Genomic DNA, 19,163 nt, shown 5'->3' on the forward strand with positions numbered 1-19,163 from the left:
TTTTACCCTTTGTTGTTGCAAAGAAGAGAAAAAACAACAACAAAAACGTACCTCATTTGAATGAAATTAAAATGTTTTATTTACTTGTACATATATAATTAGATGTACAAATGCTACAGTTCAGCTACATCTATCATACGTTTTTTGTAAGTTAATGAATGTTAACGGCCTATTAATCTACCGTCGGGAGTGACGTCAGCATAACCTAAATCTCTTGCTTGTGTAAAGATCGTTAAAATTATATGTGCATAATGTAAGTTTTGGATTAATTCGAAGATATTTGTCACAGAAAGATAAGTTATACAATTCAACATGAAAAAAGGAAGCTTAAATACTATGTTAGCTAATGCTTTGAATACAAAATTTGACGTGAACATTTAGCTAAAATCTGGGCCATACGTCATTGTATGTCCCAGCTAAGATGTGCAAATGTAATGAATATTAAACGGAAAATGGCAGTACAGAGCTTGATGTTTGGATTTTTCTTTTTAAGTTTACTTTTTGAAGTATTCGGCAAGGAGAATAATATACTATTGCACCGGACTTTGAACTCTAGCACTGTTAATCGGAACGTCTCAAGCAATTTGATTAATGATGTTGGGAATTATACAGAGGAAATGCCGTCAGAAAGGGACGTCACTCTGAATACTGACGTCAATACGTCTCTAAGCGGAAATATAGAAGCATTGGATATAACAGCTTATGGTAACTGGAACAACATTTCTGTATACATAATTCCAGATAGTTGGTTAGGCATTTGTAAAGTGTTCGAAGGAGAAATCTATGAATCTGAATTTACACCAAGAACGAACCTTATATCCATTAAGTGTACAATAGATGTCAACCACTCTAATATATTGAATACGAATGATCTAAGGGAGACTTTGGACTCTTATAAAGACCTGAACAAACGTTTTAGTTTGGAAATTAATTGTCGATCAATGGCGAACATTTCTTTATCCTTTCCATTTAAAGTCGATAACTTGTTCATCTTGAAAGTTCAAGGCTGTAGAATACTTGATTGTTTAGCAGACGGCAGAAACAACGTTTCGGCGGCCATTCCTGATAGTTTGCGCGTTCTTCAAATATTGAATACAACAATTTCTGTCAAACAATCAAACTTGAATGAATTTATGAGGGACATCAAAACACTGACAAAAGGTTACTCTTGTTTACATGCGGAGACTATTGAGTTCATAACGATGAGGAATATCAGCTATGAAATTATTAAAGATATTGTCAGTGAACCGGAAGAAGTAGGGAATCATGGTCGGAACATCGTCCCTAGATCGCGTCACATACCGGATGTTTGTGATTATTTGCATTTACGAATTCTAGACAGAAGTATTCGCACCAGGCCTTTATTTGATCTCTACGATCTGTTTACAGAAAGATCGATTTACGAACGAGTCCAAATTTACAACGCATCGAATTCTGGTATTGCAGAATTGAAGGATCGATATTTACAATGGTCAAACACATTTCCAAATTTACAAATGTTAGATCTTTCTAAGAATAATATCTCAAAATTATACAGATTTGCTTTCCCGTTGCATTCCATGGCGAATATCAGTAAATTTACAACTGTAGATCTAAGGTTTAATAAAATTTCAATGATAACTGTGAATGACCTTGACCGATTTAAAATGATGCCGACTGTCTTCTTTGATCTGAGAAATAATCCTATAGATTGCAATTGTTCCGACACTTTGGAAGAATTATTACGATATATAGAAGCAGGCAAACATCTACAAATATCAAATATATTCGATTATAGTTATATCGAGAATTTGGAATGTAACTATCCGGAGAACTTGAAAGGCACAACCATAAAGACATTGACATCTGAGATGATTTGTGAATCCAATTTACAGACGGAATATTTCTTGGTTCCAATAATTTGTTTGAGTGCCACAATTGTTATTTTGGCGTTATTATTCCTTGTGATTTGTCGATTCAGACACGAAATTACCATTCTATTATTTACGCACTTCAATATAATTTTCCCTTGTCAAACACGCGACAGTTACGACTCTGAGAAGAAATATGACGCATTTGTTAGTTATAGCAGTAACGAAGAAGAATACGTGGAGAAACTTTTCGAAGATCTTGAAAAGCCAGCAGACGACAAAGCGCGCCCATCGTTTAAGTTCTGTATGCATCATCGTGACTTTGTTCCAGGAAAAACTATTTTTGATAATGTTACATTTTCCGTTGAGTCAAGCAGACACACAATTATTTTATTGTCAAACCATTTTATAAAAAGCGAGTACTGTTTATACGAGTTTCAAGAGGCTTTCAGACAAAGTATCATGGAAAAAAGGCGCCACCTGGTAATAATCATGATGGAAGATATTCCTGAAAAACAACTGCCACGCGATCTCAGACGCTGTGTAAAAACATTTACATATATCAGAAAAGATGATTTTCTTTTCACGGAAAGACTAATTTATGCACTATCTATAAAACATGAAAGAAAAAGTGTCATCAAAAATTCTGAAGAAGTATAGGGTGAAACTTAAAACTGTTTATTATTGAAAAACTACAGACATCGAAAGATTTAAAATGGGGTTCATTGTTGACATAGCTGTCAGAGATATTGTTGACTTTTCAATGAAAAGTTACAGTACGTGTTATTTCTAATTTTCTACTACTTTCTATTTTACTATATTTTCCATAATATCGTTGACAAGGTATCTACTTTCCTTTACCTGAAAAATGACAACTTTATGGTAACTGAATAATGCCATGTCGTATTTTTGCTCCGCTTTAAGCCAGACGAAAACACGGAAATACGACAATGTGACCATTTTGTCGCGAAGAGCCAGGAGAACATACGAACATACGACAACTTTGTCGTACTTTTTCTCTGTAGGACGACAGTCGGAAACACGACAATACGAGAAAGTAACTAACCATTTTGTCGTACTTTGCACTGCTGGACGGCAGGCGAAACAAAGTAACCACTGTCGTATTTGTGGTTTTTGCCTGGCGCCCCGTGAGCGAAACACGACATGGCATTAATCAGCTACCATACAATTTAGTTACAACATATCACCCGTTATTTTTACGAATAATACTTTTTTCTTAATTAAACTTGATTATTATTCGCTACATTTTATATCACATCGCCCAAGATGGCCTGAGATGTCAACAACTGTTACGTTGTAATGAAGTACCTTTCCTCCGGAATAAATGTACTTGTTTTCATACTATTTGTTTTCATTGCAGTTCTGTTTTGATCACTTCATTTAAATGCAAACATCCACCAATTGATGTATTTCAATATGACATTAACTGCACACTGTAGTACACTTTAGATTCTTTTGACAAAATGAATTCATGATCTTAAATCGTGCGGTATGAATAAACGTAATATCAATAATTGTAGGAAATTGACAGGGAAAATTGACTACAGTTATAAAACTCCAGACAGTTATTTCCTATCTAAACCAATTTAAAAAATACTTGTCCTTTGATCATGAATTTATTGCACCTGATATGACAGTATTGTTGTGATGGCACAGTTTAGTTATGAAGTAAACATATTGTTTCAAAATTAAAGGCACATTATGCCTCAGAAGTTAATATTTTTTAATGGTTTAGAATGGTCAAACATGTGTTAAATAATGCTTAAATAATGGATTTAAAGCATGTTAGATGTTAAACAACCGACGAAAGTAACCTTAATCGTGCAGTAATGTGTTTTAAAGGCATTAAAATTTACAAAGTAGATATTTGACTTTGAATCACTATAATTGTACCAATTGCCAAAGTGTAAGAGAAGCAAAAGATAGTTCATCTATATGGCCAATGGATAACTTTTTTGAATCTATAACAATATACCAGAAATAAGAAAATAGTCATAAATGAAATTTTGGAGGCACTTTAATGTTATTTACTTTGAATATTAGTGTTTGTATGAATATTCTGAAATCCTTGGAATATAAAGAAGGGGTGTATATTAATTCTGATAAATTTGTTATTTGATAAACAAGAACAGTATTAAAGGCACTCCACTGAGGTTTTTTTAACATGACGGGACTGGAAATATTTTTTTCGAGATTATTGTTCCACCTGATATAGGTCTAGACCAACAATTTTTTGTACAAAATTCCACGTCATTTGCTCACTCAATTGACTCTTAAAGGAACTGCACTTAGGTCTAAGCCTAAAAACATAAAATTTTAATTTCTTACAAATATTTAAAACAGAAAGGTATTCATAAGATAATTGACAAATATACTCAGAAATATGTTGAAAATCATTTTGTTGTGTTAATCTTAGCTAGATTTGAGTGAAAAGTGTTGCAAGACTTTTCAATTTTGGGTCATTTTTCACAATTATAATAACTAGTCTGGAAAAACAGAGTGAGAGAATGGTCTAAAATTTTGCACCCAAGTTATTGGTCTAGACCTACATTAAATTAACAGAATATTAATCGCGAAAAATTATTTCCAGTCCCATCATGTCAAATAAACCTCAGTGGAGTGCCTTTAAAAGAAACACAAATGCTACGTACATTTCTTACAAATAAAGCCACATAGTTAGCTACGCTGTAATGTACATTTCATGGTATTAATTAAGGCATGTTACCCCTAATGCATTAGATGACTAGTCAAATAGGCTTCAGTCTCTGCCACATGCATCGAAACTTTGGGTTGTGGGTTCAATCCCCAGAAGAGTGATACGTTAAATTCGTATTGGTAAAGTTTCGAAATTCGTTCTTATTAAATATTACTGACATTTAAACTTTTAAATATTACAACTGTATACGCATCGGTTTAAACTCGATGTGATACTCATATATTAATTATTCTCATAATGAATTACATGAAACTGCTTCATTTGTGTAATGAATTTGAGAAAAAATCCATTTAAAAGTTAAGGAATTTCATAACCACAATACAAAAAAGTTAAATAACCGACTGTATAGAACCCTCATCAGACTGCATGGATGTGCAAGCTGGTCTGGCTCTGTGCTGGTGGCAAATGTCAGCAATACATGATACTCTAATCAGGCAACTAAATGTTCTGATTTTTGCCGATTTAATTGCTTATGTTTATTATCAAGCTGAAAATTTTATTAAAATATCTTTAAATTTCGAGAGCGTTTTTATATGTTACTGAAGTTAGCCAGACAGCCGGAACACTTTTTGCCAGAATCCGGTTTCCGGCAGAACCGGCTAGCCAGAGATGGCACAGTAAAACCTGTGCAAAAGATTATTCCATGACGTAGTTTCAAATTGTATATCACCTTGATCTCCGGCTACTCCGGCTAGCCAGAAAAAGCTTTTGATGTTTTTTCTTTAGGTTTAAATATACATTCTTTTGTAATATGCAAGTTATAATTAAGCACCTTGTAACACACTTCGTTTGATTAAAACTGCTGAAGCAATTAATTAATACAGTGTCTAATGCACTGTTGATCGAATGACAACATCTATACATATTAAATTTCTACTTCCTTGTACGAATCTCTGGTCACGACTTTGATATTATCAACTTGAGTATTTCCTTCTTAATTAAATACAGCAGCAGTATTTCCTTCTTTCTTCAAGTTTAATATCATTAAAAATTTCAATCTAGTTTTTATAAAATAAAAGATATTAAAACATGACTTAAAGTGCGTGATAAGGATATGATTTTAAGGCATAAAGGTAAAAAATATTAATATAACTTGTTGAAAAAAATATACAATCTTATTTTATATTCGTATGTTTTCGCCGGAGAAAAATTCTTCAAAAATAAAACAAGACTTAAATTTAAAGTTTGTGACAAGGATATAATTTTAAGTAATGAAGGTAAAAAATTTAATAATCAAATAACACTTTGAAAAATTATAATCTTATTTTACTAGATCTAGTAGACCTTTATGTTTTCGCTGGAGAAAAAAATCTTCAAATGCTGTTGATATATGTCTTTTTTTCTTGGCAATTTGCCAGATACATTTATTACAGTTATTACAATGTATATAAAGCTTCATGAATTTATTATTCATAAAACGTAACAATTTGGTGGCGATGGTGATGCAATAAGATACTATGATTATAGATAAAACATGTGGATTATTCAACAACAAGTAAAATGATAAAATTTTTATTGTTTATTAACAATTTAATTATATTACTTTTATTTTCGGACAAAAAGTTAATTGACTGTATTGCGAACAATAAAAATTGTCTTGACATTAATTTTTATTGCAGAGGTATTTATTTATTTATTATTATTAAGAGATATTTTACCCATTTTTTATTTTATGTAGATTTTTATGTTTAAAGCTCTTTAATCGGTATAAATATTTAACTTTACACTAATTCTTTAACTTTACACTCATTATTTAACTGTACACTCATTCTTTAATTTTACATTCATTCATTTTACAGTCATTCTTTGACACTCATTCTTCAACTTTACAGTAATTCTTTAAATTTACAGTCAATCCTCAAAACTGGTTAGTTTCAAGAACTGTACTCATTTTTAACTTTACAGTCATTCTTTAACTTGACAATCAATCTTTAACTTTACACTCAGTCTTTAACTTTACAGTCATTCTTTAACTTGACAATCAATCTTTAACTTTACACTCAGTCTTTGAATTTACAGTCATTCTTTAACCTTACAGTCATTTCCCAGTACTGGTTAGTTTCAGGAACTGTACTCATTCTTTAACTTTACACTAATTCTATAACTTTACATTCATTCTTTAACTTTACAGTCATTCTTTAACTTTACAGTTATTCTTTTACTTTACAGTTACTCTTTAACTTTACACTCATTCTTTAACTTTACACTCATTCTTTAACTTTACACTCACTCTGTAAAGATAAAGAATGAGTGTAAAGTTAAAGAATTACTGTATTCTTTAACTTTATACTCATTCTTTAACTTAACACTCATTCTTTAACTAAACACCCATTCTTTAATTTTACAGTCATTTTTAGCTCGACTATTCTGTAAAGATAAAGAATGAGTGTAAAGTTAAAGAATTACTGTATTCTTTAACTTTATACTCATTCTTTAACTTAACACTCATTCTTTAACTAAACACCCATTCTTTAACTTTACAGTCATTTTTAGCTCGACTATTCGAAGGATATGAGAGCTATTGTAGTCGCCCCGGCGTCGGCGTCAGCGTCCGCGTCGGCGTTGGTTAAAGTTTTTTGTAAATTCAAATATCTCAATTATTGCTTGAGATATTCAATTGAAACTTACAATACTTATTTATAGTAACAATGTACATCAGATTGACAAGTTGGATAACTCTGTCTACAATATTGACAGAATTATGCCCCTTTTTAACTTAGAAATTTTGGTTAAAGTTTTTTGTAAAGTCAAATATCTCAATTATTGCTTGAGATATTCAATTGAAACTTACAATACTTATTTATAGTAACAATGTTCATCAGATTGACAAGTTGGATAAGTATGCCTATAATATTTACAGAATTATGCCCCTTTATAACTTAGAAATTTTGGTTAAAGATTTTTAGCTCGACTATTCGCAGAATAATCGAGCTAATGCAGTCACCCATTTGTCGGCGTCGGCGTCGGCGTCCCTGTGGTTAAGTTTTTGTATGTAAGCTGGTATCTCCATAACTACTGAAGGGAATGGATTGAAACTTCACACACTTGTTCTCTGTGATTATCTAAGATGATTGGCACAAGTCCCATAACTCTGATTCGCTTTTTTTTTTATAATTATGCCCCTTTTTCAACTTAGAAATTCTTGGTTAAGTTTTTTTGTATGTAAGCAGTTATCTCCATAACTACTGAAGGGAATTGATTGAAACTTCACACACTTGTTCTCTGTGATTATCTAAGATGATTGGCACAAGTCCCATAACTCTGATTTGCTTTTTTTCATAATTATGCCCCTTTTTCGACTTAGAAATTCTTGGTTAAGTTTTTGCGTGTAAGCTGGTATCTCCATAACTACTGAAGGGAATGGATTGAAACTTCACACACTTGTTCTCTGTGATTATCTAAGATAATTGACACAAGTCCCATAACTCTGATTTGCTTTTTTACATAATTATGCCCCTTTTTCGACTTAGAAATTCTTGGTTAAGTTTTTGTATGTAAGCTGGTATCTCCATAACTACTGATGGGAATGGATTGACACTTCACACACTTGTTCTCTGTGATTATCTAAGATGATTGGCACAAGTCCCATAACTCTGATTTGCTTTTTAACATAATTATGCCCCTTTTTCGACTTAGAAATTCTTGGTTAAGTTTTTGCATGTAAGCTGGTATCTCCATAACTACTGAAGGGAATGGATTGAAACTTCACACACTTGTTCTCTGTGATTATCTAAGATGATTGGCACAAGTCCCATAACTCTGATTTGCTTTTTAACATAATTATGCCCCTTTTTCGACTTAGAAATTCTTGGTTAAGTTTTTGCATGTAAGCTGGTATCTCCATAACTACTGAAGGGAATGGATTGAAACTTCACACACTTGGTCTCTGTGATTATCTAAGATGATTGGTACAAGTCCCATAACTCTGATTTGCTTTTTTTGCATAATAATGCCCCTTTTTCGACTCATGAATTCTTGGTAAAGTTTTTGCATGTAAGCTTGTCTCTCCATAACTACTGAAGGGAATGTATTGAAACTTGAAGAGTTTGTACCTTTTCGGACAATTTTATGAATTCATATAGGTAAGCATTATTATACTCAATGAAACACCCTTGTGACAAATTTTCGAAAAGTCGAGCGTTACTGTCCTCCGACAGTTCTTGTTTGTAAAGTCAAATACATGTATCTCAATTATTGCTTGAGATATTCAATTGAAACTTACAATACTTTTTTATAGTAACAATGTACATCAGTTTGCAAAATTGCATAACTCTGCCTGCAATATTTGCAGAATTATCTGCCCCTTTGAAACTTAGAAATTTTGGTTAAAGGTTAAAGGTCTTCAAAGATATTTACTTGAAACATTACACATGTACTTAGGGTCATAATTGGAGAGTCATAATTGTATGTCACTGACCAAGTTCCATAACTCTACTCGCATTTAGGCTGATTCATCTCCCCTTTTCTACTTAGTCTCTTGGTTAATGTTTACATGCAAGTTTTACATATCTCAATAACTAATAAAGATATTTCTTTAAAACTTCACATATGTATTTAGAATCATAATTGTAGGTCACTGACCAAGATCCATAATTCTATCTTGCATTTAGGCTGATTTTTCTCCCCTTTTTCAACTTAGAAATTCATGGTAAAGTTTTGCTTGTAAGCTGTTATCTCCATAACTACTGAAGAGTTTGTGCCTTTTTTGGGACATTTTTATGCATTCATAATAATAAAGCAGTGATTTACTTGATAAAACATCTTAATAACAAGCCTTTGTACCTTTTCGGTCAATTTTATGTATTCATAGGTAATTAGCATTATTATACTCAATAAAACACCTTTGTGACAATTTTTGAATAGTCGAGCCAATACTGTCCTCCGACAGTTCTTGTTTAAATTTACACTCAATCTTTAACTTTACACTCATTCTTTAACTTTACACTCATTCTTTAACTTTACAGTCATTCTTTAACTTAACACTCATTCTTTAACTTTACACTCATTCTTTAACTTTACACTCATTCTTTAACTTTACACTCATTCTTTAACTTTACTTTCATTCTTTAACCTTACAGCTGGTTAGTTTCAGGAACTGTACTGATTCTTTAACTTTACACTCATTCCATAGAACCGGTTAGTTCCAGGCGTGCCTTTAAGCTTATAACTGTGTTCATATTCGGAATAAAAATATTCTTTATAAACAAGTATTTCTCTTCCGTACATAAAACGCTATTATAACAACCGTGATCGTTTTTCCAACTGTCCACTACACGTAGATATGTACATGTATATATGTATATTTCTGACGATGCATATACATGTTTAATGTCACTAATGTCACATCAATGTTTTAAGTGATATAAAAATAAAATAATTACATTAACATATAAAATGTGCAAGTCACAACGTTTACCATTGTACACATTTATTTGTTTCGCCACAGGGCAGTATAACAAATGCGATGTGGTCAATGTGAAAACATTAATCATGTCAATTAGGACAAGGGTTGAGGGAAGAGCATCATTTTATCCTTATAAGGATTAATTAAAACCTTAATTAAAATCTAGGTTAGGCCTATATAAAATGTAATTTTTTAGATGGATCCGGTAGGTTACTATAAGCTTGAATAAAACCAAATGAATGTATCTTCACATCAACGAATTGATTTAGTCATGATATATAAGATCATTTAATCAAACAAAATTTAATTAATATATCTTCACATTAACAAAATAATTTAGTCATTTATATATTAGATCCTTTACAATTATGTTATATCCGCTTCCGTGTCATGATACATATGTTCTTTAAGAAATTATGTTGTCATTAAAAATAAGATATTGTAATATTATACAAATGTTCTTGCAAATTTTAGTGAAATGTTATAATCCTCATATAAAAAAACATATTATGCTGTCAATTCCCTCTACGTGCACAGAACAGTCAAGGGAAAGATTGCAAGATTGACCGCTGTTGACTATTGGTTTGTTGGAAAGAGTAACTCTCTTGTTATTATTTTCGCCCGAAAAAGCTCAATAGGGAGAGCAGTCTATTATCCTGGGTCCGCTGGTTTGATCCTCGGACGAGGGAAAATTTCTCCCTGACAATAAGTCTCGGACTTACGGTCTTCTGGGTATTTGTATCTCAACGCTGATTTAGAAACTATTTTGCAATGGTAATCGGTCACTTGCGAAGAATTCTAGAAAAAGCCGATAAGGCGGACCGATCGCCGCGATCCGGAATAGACACTGGCACAGGTTTTCTGTGTGGTGACTTTGTTTTTAGCTGATAATTTTGTCTATTAAACATTTGATACAATTTAAAGTCAAAAAGAGTATTATTTCAATCGCGCACGTGCAATTTTCAAATAACATATCTAACAATTTTGGTAATAAGTTTCGTACAGATATTTTCAGAGGATACGTATATAAGGATAATAATGCCATATTATTGTCAATAATTTGAATTAGAATAGAATGTACGAATGGACTAACATACATTGTGCGTTTAATGTTTTGTTAGGACTGAGAACTGTTTTGTAGTATTTACTCGGTATTACACCGGTATGATATTTGATGTCGCAATGGTAACATTTAATGCCGCACAATTTACCCTTGCCGTTAAATGTCGCAACACTACCGTTTAATGTCGCAAAATGTATATTTATGACTAAATTAAGTTAGCTATTAATATAAATTACAATAAACATTGAGTGAATGTTTGATATAATTTTTTGGCATAAAGAAATGTTTCGATCCATCTTGTGACTCAAGATGATGTTTTTAAATGTGGATTTGTCTCAAATTTGCTCTCTTTCAAGAAATATTTTTGCACGACCTTAATAGAAGCCTGAAATTCTTTATAATGCTTATTTGTTCTTTGCATGAAAACCGAATTAAAAGGCTTTGGTTCTTATTTTATATTTAGGCCTTTGAAGCTCCTCCTAATTAAGATTTTATTTCTCAACTGCTAATGATAGTTTTATTTCTCCAAATAAGGGGTTTAAAACTTCTTATTAAGAGTTACAAATTTTTAATCAGGTTTATAACTCCTAATTATGAGGAAAAATCATAATAAGTTGTAACTTGGAGTAAGAAATTTTAATAAGGTAATCTACATCTTCTATTTAATTAGGAGAATCAAAGTCCTAATTATGCTTCTCTAGCTCTTAAGAAAAAGTGAAAAAGTTTTTATTCGGGGTTTGAAACTCTCATACAGCAGTAACAAAGTTCTAATAAGGCTTTTAAAACTCCTTATTGCGAGTTATATTTTTTTATTAATAACATTAAATTTTTGCAGCAGACGATTCTATACCAAAACAGTTTTGAAACCGTTGTTATGTTATTAGATAATTTCGACCATGCGACCACATACATGCATCGAGGACTTCTTGGAAGGAAAGGTGACCGTGCGACCTCAAACACGCATCACAAAATTCCCCTTCTCGTATGAGAGAAGGGGACAAAGAGTTGTCCGCCCCTTTACAAAGGGGCAGACTTTAAAAATATAGCCGCTTCCTTATTGATAAGGAGGGACTTTTTACTTCTGACATGTATTGTATTAGTTTATATACAACAGTAGTAATGCAAACCAAGTAAGTTAACAGTTGTCGCCTTTCTAAGTCCGCCATGAAATTTTAAAAAGATCATATTTAATTTCTTGGAAAATTTTGAGTTTACAGTTTTTTCAATTTTTCGTTCTATGTATATAATAGAATAATCTTATTTTTTGCAAAACACGAACGTTCAAATTTTTTATGCATTAATAATATTTCACACTTTATATTATCCTGAGGGCATTCTTGCCACAAAGAACGCATTTAATTTCTATATTTCACTTATCCTACTTGTAATAGAAAAACCATGTAATGTGATGGGCTGCGAGAAAAATAATTATATAATATAATTGAGCCGCACCATGACAAAACCAACGTAATGCGTTTGCGACCAGCTTGGATCCAGACCAGCCTGCGCCTCCGCGCAGTCTGATCAGGATCCATGCTGTTCGCTAACAAACCATATAACAAGTACAGAAACTGATAGCGAACAGCGTGGATCCTGATCAGACTGCGCGGATGCGCAGGCTGGTCTAGATCCATGCTGGTCGCAAACCAATTATGTTGGTTTTGTCATGGCGCGGCTCATATAAAGCATGAGGTGCTGACAATTGTAACACTGGTAATATAAGACTTTACATATTTGCAAGCCTTTCTGGGTTATCATTTGCAATAATAACAGATGTACAATAATAACGTTAATACCGATACAATCACAGGCAAACATATTTGTAGGTGAAAAGGCCAACATAAAACATAAAAAAATCTGACCGGAGATTAAATCTTAATTGAATTTTAAAATAAACTTCTCGGTGTGTTACATCCGTCTCCTCAAGCTGCTCGAAGCCACGACATCTGAGTTGTTGAAAACGAATACAAATGTGTTTTATCACGACAAAATTGGCATAAATTCGTATTGATAAATAATTTATAATACCGAGTAAGATGGCTTTAATTTCAACCAAATTTTTTGTACATTACAAATGTTTTCTTATCAGATAGTTATCTAGTCCGCAGATCACCTACAAAACATTAATATAGACATAATACCAGCTGTTTAACATGACTTTAGATATTGCGACATTTAACAGTAGTGTTGTGGCATTTAACGGTAAGGGAAACTGGTGCGACATTTAACGTCATCATTGCGACATTTAACCTCAAAATATTTTTAGACATTTAGCGGCGGTTGCGCCATTTAGCGGCAATAGTGTGACTTGTAGCGGGTAGTGTGACATTTAGCGTCGTTGCGACATAAAACGGCCCCACGCCGTGTACCAGTATTAAATGTAGTATATACGTGGGTCCCGAAGATGCATTCTTGTCAGCTATTAGCGAATGTCACTTGGACGTTTAAAAAATAAAACAACAACAACAACACCAACAAAACGTAACGGAGTACGAATCTAAATTATGTTACAAATAAAATGCATGATGGATATTCCAATATTTTCTAAAATACTCTAGAAGCCTCCGAACTGAATTCTTTATTCTTTAATGCTAGTATATTTTGATGTTTTTAATCTAACCTGCAAAAAACTATGATCTTGAATAATATGTCATTTTAAGTATACATCTTAAAAGGAAAATACCGTCATTTGAGTATGAATTTATCGGTGTGACATGCGGCGAACTCGTGTTCTACAGAATAAACAACATGTAAACGTGCCATACGATAACAAAACACATTTACATTCATTTTAAAAGGTCAACTATTTATTTAACATTTTAAAAGTACAAATGTATACTTGTATACCATTTGACATGCTCGAATATTGTTGCTTATAAAATTTCATCATTATATCTTTTTTACATTAAATATATTACATAAACGAATCTGCAAGAAAGTTTTTTTTCATTCACGTCCCACAACGTATATTTTCACATTTTTTGTTCTGACCTATAAACAAACAACACGCGTGACGTAAATGAACTAATTAGCTATTTTTTATGCAGGATTATTTAATAAGATGGATGTATAATTTTACTGTTCAGTCGTTTCATTGAAATCGTCCTTTTCTTGTTAAGCCATTCATTCCGACTGTAATATACATGTCATGACAAACATGTAAACAAACGACATGTGCACACATATAAACGGCTGTGACCTCATTTTTAAAAATCACCACAAGTCAGAAACAGTTTATATTGAGACTAATTTTTAATACCTTTTTAGAAAAATCATACTTCCTCATTATCATGATCTTATATAAAAAAACAACATTTCTCATTTTTCAATCCGAACTTTCGGCCCTTTCCGGCCAGTTTTCGGATAAGGACAAGTTAATATTGATAATGGCCGAGATATTCCGATTGTCCATTTTTATGAGACTGGTCTAAAGTAACATGATGTACCGTTCTTTATAATTTACATGTATTCCTTTTCATTTTATAACTTACACGCAGTTCTCCGTTTTAAAAACGTACATACATTGCTTTGTTAAAATATCATTTACTTAAATCATAACATATGGCAAACGCAACCATATACATATAGGCCAATGCCCCTTAGCAGTCATTTCAAAAACGAAATAATATATAGAATCTATTTAATTTAATTAAAGATTTTCAATTTAAGACTAATTTGATACACTTTATGATTGACAGATAACGCTAACGAAGAGCCCGAGGACATGAAAAGAGCACGTATCACCTACGTTTTTACGCCTACGGCACGTCAACGACATAATTAATGATTCATACATAGCGTGTGTTACTTTATAACGTGATCTTACATTATAAACACATTTACAAGATGGCTGTAGAGAAGTATAGTTGGATATTTACTATTTTATGTCTGAGTTTACTTATTGAAGTGTTTGGAATTGAACCTAGGACCTCGATAAACCCGAGTGTTGAATCTAGTTCAGTGAGCCAAACAAACATTAGAAGTTTAAATGCAAGTGAGTTAACGAACAGTTCGATTTCAAAGGAAGATGCCAAAGTAATGAGTGACACAACAAGTAAAGGCTCGCCGGAAATAATACTTCAATATAAGTTGCCTGAAAGATGGTCTGACTTTTGTGAGGTGGTCGAAGGTGAAACTTATGAATCGGAATTTACAAAAACCAATTTAACATCAATAAAATGTGTGATAGACGCTGAGCACTCGGATATATGGAAAATGACGGATCTTCGGAAGAATTTAGACCAGTATAATCACCTCAACATGACTTTTAGTGTGGATATAAAATGCCTATCGATGGCCAATATTTCTCTGTCTTATCCATTTAAAGTCAACAATCTTTACATCTTGAAAATTCAGGACTGTACGATATTTGATTTTCTAGCGGAGAGTAGTGACAGTATTCTTGAAACGACTCCTGACAGTCTGAGAGTAGTTCATATATGGAACACTTTGAACGTTGTCTTGCTGTCTAGAATGATAGAAATTACCAGCAATATCAAAAATGTCAAGAAGGAATATGACTGCGTTCATGACGAAACGATTGAAGACATATCGATGAGAAACATAAATTTCGATTTTATAATAGACGATGAATTGTTGTTACAGGAATTGCTCGAACGCGGTCAAGATTTTGTTCTAAATACTCGACGGATACCGCATATATGTGACTATCCGAGGTTAATATCCATGGATGAAAGTAACAGTGATAGCCGATCTCTTTATCATCTGGATTTACAGACAGACAACGCAATCTTTGATCATCTCCGTACATTCAATGTGTCAAATACACACATTAAAGTATTGAAGGATCAGTATTTACAGTGGTCAATGACATTTCCAAAACTACAAATGCTTGATCTCTCTCATAATAACATTTCAAAGTTATACCGGTTTGCTATACCGTTACATACCGATTTGGATGTCATCACAACTATAAACCTCACCTATAATCAAATTTCCACGATTACTGTAAATGACCTTGACCGGTTTAAAATGATGCCAATGGTATTCTTTGACCTAAGGCATAACCCGATAGACTGCAATTGTTCCGACACTTTGGAAGAGTTATTGAATTATATAAAACAAGGAAAGCATCTAAAAATTTCAAATCTGTCGGACTATAAATATATCGAAAATTTGCAATGTAACAATCCAGAAAACTTGAAAGGAACAACCCTGAAAGCATTGACATCTGAAATGATTTGTGAATCTAAAGTTCAAACAGAATACTTTTTGGTCCCAATTATTTGTTTAAGCACCGCAATTGTTATTTTAGCCTTATTATTGTTTATGGCTTTGCGATTCAGACATGAAATTACCATTATATTGTTTACGCGGTTTAATATTATTATACCTTGTCATACACGTGACAATTACGACTCCGAGAAGAAATATGACGCATTTGTTAGTTATAGCAGTAACGAAGAAGAATACGTGGAGAAACTTTTCGAAGATCTTGAAAAGCCAGCAGAAGACAAAGCGCGCCCGTCGTTTAAGTTCTGTATGCACCATCGTGACTTTGTTCCAGGAAAAACTATTTTTGATAATGTTACATTTTCCGTTGAGTCAAGCAGACACACAATTATCTTATTGTCAAACCATTTTATAAAAAGCGAGTACTGTTTATACGAGTTTCAAGAGGCTTTCAGACAAAGTATCATGGAAAAAAGGCGCCACCTGGTAATTATCATGATGGAAGATATCCCTGAAGAAAAATTACCACGTGATCTCAGACGCTGTGTAAAAACATTTACATATATCAGAAAAGATGACTTTCTTTTCACGGAAAGACTCATTTATGCTCTTTCTATAAAACACAAAGGTAAAACCATAATGAAAAGCATACAAAATGACTCAGATGATAAGTTTTCCACAGGCCACACATTTTCAACAAACTCGGAACCTACAAAAAGTAAAGAAAATAATAAAAGAATAAATACTATGGACAAAGTGAAAAATTTAGACACAGAACCAAAAATCTCAAAACCAGAAACAGACAACACTTGTAAAATAGATATGGGCAATTATGTTGAGTTTAAGGAACCTTCTAAAGATATATCAATAGAAAGACATAACAAATACAGGAAACACAGTGACAAATTAAAATTGTCGATTAAACACACAAACGACTCAAATCTTAGTCCAGTTGAAAGAAAACTAAATAACAAAGACCTTGACTATGACAGAAGTCTGTCACTTATTTCTCAGGATACTGGATACGGAAGTGACTTAGGATCTATTTGTGAAAGACTTTCACCGGAAGTGACTATCGGCATGGATGCGTTCCCAGAGGAAGTTGTTTGCTAAAAACTTAACTGGTTCTTTGACGTATGACTTGATTAGCATGTAAATACATGTAAAAGGATTCAACTGAACCATTAAACAAAATGTCAAATCTCATTTACAATTCCTAACAATTTAAAATGCCGTAAGCAAATATCTCAAGCTCAAGTAAACAACTGTGCTATACATATTTATGACCATCTTTATCATTCTTTAATGAACAATACTGACTAAATAGGTAGGGTTTATTTCATGTCAAATTCATTGTTTCTACAACAAAGCTAATGTTATGTGCGACTGTAAACCATTTCTTACAATGCATGTTTATATTTATTTGAGGTGGCAGCAATTGTCATATTTTTATAGTTTGTGTAAGTCAATAGAACAATCTTAAAGAATCATTTTAAACAATAAATGATAAAGTTTTATACAGAAAAATAAGCAAACAACATTAACCTTTAGTCTGCGGCGGCAGCCGATTCTATCCATGCAATCAGTGCAAACCAAGTTTAGCCAGCATATCCGTGTAGTCTAATCATTGTTTGCTCTGTTCGCTATTTAGGCAGTACTCGTATTCTAAATTTTTCCCTAAAATAGTAAATGATTATTAACAGATTTAAAGATGGAAAAGTTCATTTAAGATTGATTTTTATGTATATATATCTTGTCGATTCGGGCTTTGTTAATGATTTAGATTTGTAATTGTAATTGTATGGCATATTTGCAAGAATAAAATTATGTTCAATTTTCACTGCACTATGAGGTGCAAAATAATACAACCATTTTTGAAAAAGAAAATCTGTGCTGTCTATGAATGATTAAGTGTTGTCATTTTTTTAAATAGATGTAAACTTTAAACGTGAGTAATATTTGATAAATAATACAAAGATGACAATGGGAATTCAAAATCATTTGTATATAAAAATGTATAAAATAAATAAAATCATGCTCAAGGAGAGACTTGTTTATCATCAAATTATCACTCAGTACCCAATATGACAACTTAAGATAGATCTCAGCTGCTATTTAATGTCTTGAATAATTCGAGAAGTAAAAATTTCCAGACTAAATGTAATCGGTGGAGGAAAAGGTTACAAAACTGGATGATAAACTCAATAAGTTATGGTCTGATTTAGATAAAAGAGTGGCTAAAAGTGAGGATAAATTAAGTTCCGTGGAGGACATGGTGGAATTACATGATTTTAATTTGGATAAAACAAAAGAGCAGGTATCAATTTTACAGTCTGAAAATAAGAAATTAAAAGAGACTATTATTGATATCCAAGCTAAGTCTATGATGTGTAATTTGATCATTGGTGGGATCAAAGAATCAAAGGATGAAACAGCCGAACAGACACTTGGAAATGTCAAAAAATACTTTCAGGACGATTTGAAGATCCCCGAGGAAAGTTTGGCAACACTAGAAATAGAGAGTGCTAGACGAATTGGCGTTCGAAGACAAAGTAAGCCAAAAAATGTATTAGTTACTTTCAACAACCTTAAGACAAAAAACTACGTAAAATCATTCAAAGATAATGTCAATCCTAGAGAATCTGGACTATTCATGCATGATCAATATCCGCCGGAAGTTGTTTCACAAAGGAAATTACTTGTTCCAATTATGAAAAGGCTCGAGAGGCAAAAAAGGAAGCATATATCAAATATAACAAACTTATCGTGGATGGTAAAGTGTATACAGATGGTCCGTATGGGACGGTACCGTAGGAATTACAAGAAGGTGTAGTTTCGATTGCCGTATGGAATTGTAATGGCTTATCTAAAGAGAAACAAGAGGACGAAGACTTCTGTAATATAGTATCTAAATAT

At 32.5% G+C, this 19,163-nt stretch overlaps 2 protein-coding genes across 2 annotated transcripts; both read left to right on the forward strand.

Annotated features, from left to right (window-relative positions):
- Positions 1–232: 232 nt before the first annotated feature.
- Positions 233–3,813, forward strand: LOC132755804 (toll-like receptor 8). Its single transcript, XM_060746726.1, has one exon. It carries the CDS (start codon positions 408–410, stop codon positions 2,508–2,510), a length of 2,103 nt encoding a protein of 700 aa, XP_060602709.1. The 5' UTR covers positions 233–407; the 3' UTR covers positions 2,511–3,813.
- Positions 3,814–5,391: 1,578 nt separating this feature from the next.
- LOC132755881 (toll-like receptor 2 type-2) lies at positions 5,392–18,264 on the forward strand. The gene is made up of 2 exons (XM_060746817.1): positions 5,392–5,660; positions 14,753–18,264. The coding sequence occupies exon 2, from the start codon at positions 14,901–14,903 to the stop codon at positions 17,358–17,360; it is 2,460 nt and encodes an 819-aa protein (XP_060602800.1). The 5' UTR covers positions 5,392–5,660; positions 14,753–14,900; the 3' UTR covers positions 17,361–18,264.
- Positions 18,265–19,163: the final 899 nt, after the last annotated feature.

The sequence above is a fragment of the Ruditapes philippinarum genome, unplaced genomic scaffold, assembly GCF_026571515.1.
Source record: "Ruditapes philippinarum isolate M1 unplaced genomic scaffold, ASM2657151v2 ctg1301_1_1_1_1, whole genome shotgun sequence".
NCBI lineage: Eukaryota > Metazoa > Mollusca > Bivalvia > Venerida > Veneridae > Ruditapes > Ruditapes philippinarum.

Coding starts and splice junctions, on each gene's coding strand:
- LOC132755804 (XM_060746726.1), top strand. CDS start 408: ATGTCCCAGCTAAGATGTGCAAATGTAATGAATATTAAACGGAAAATG.
- LOC132755881 (XM_060746817.1), top strand. CDS start 14,901: ATGGCTGTAGAGAAGTATAGTTGGATATTTACTATTTTATGTCTGAGT.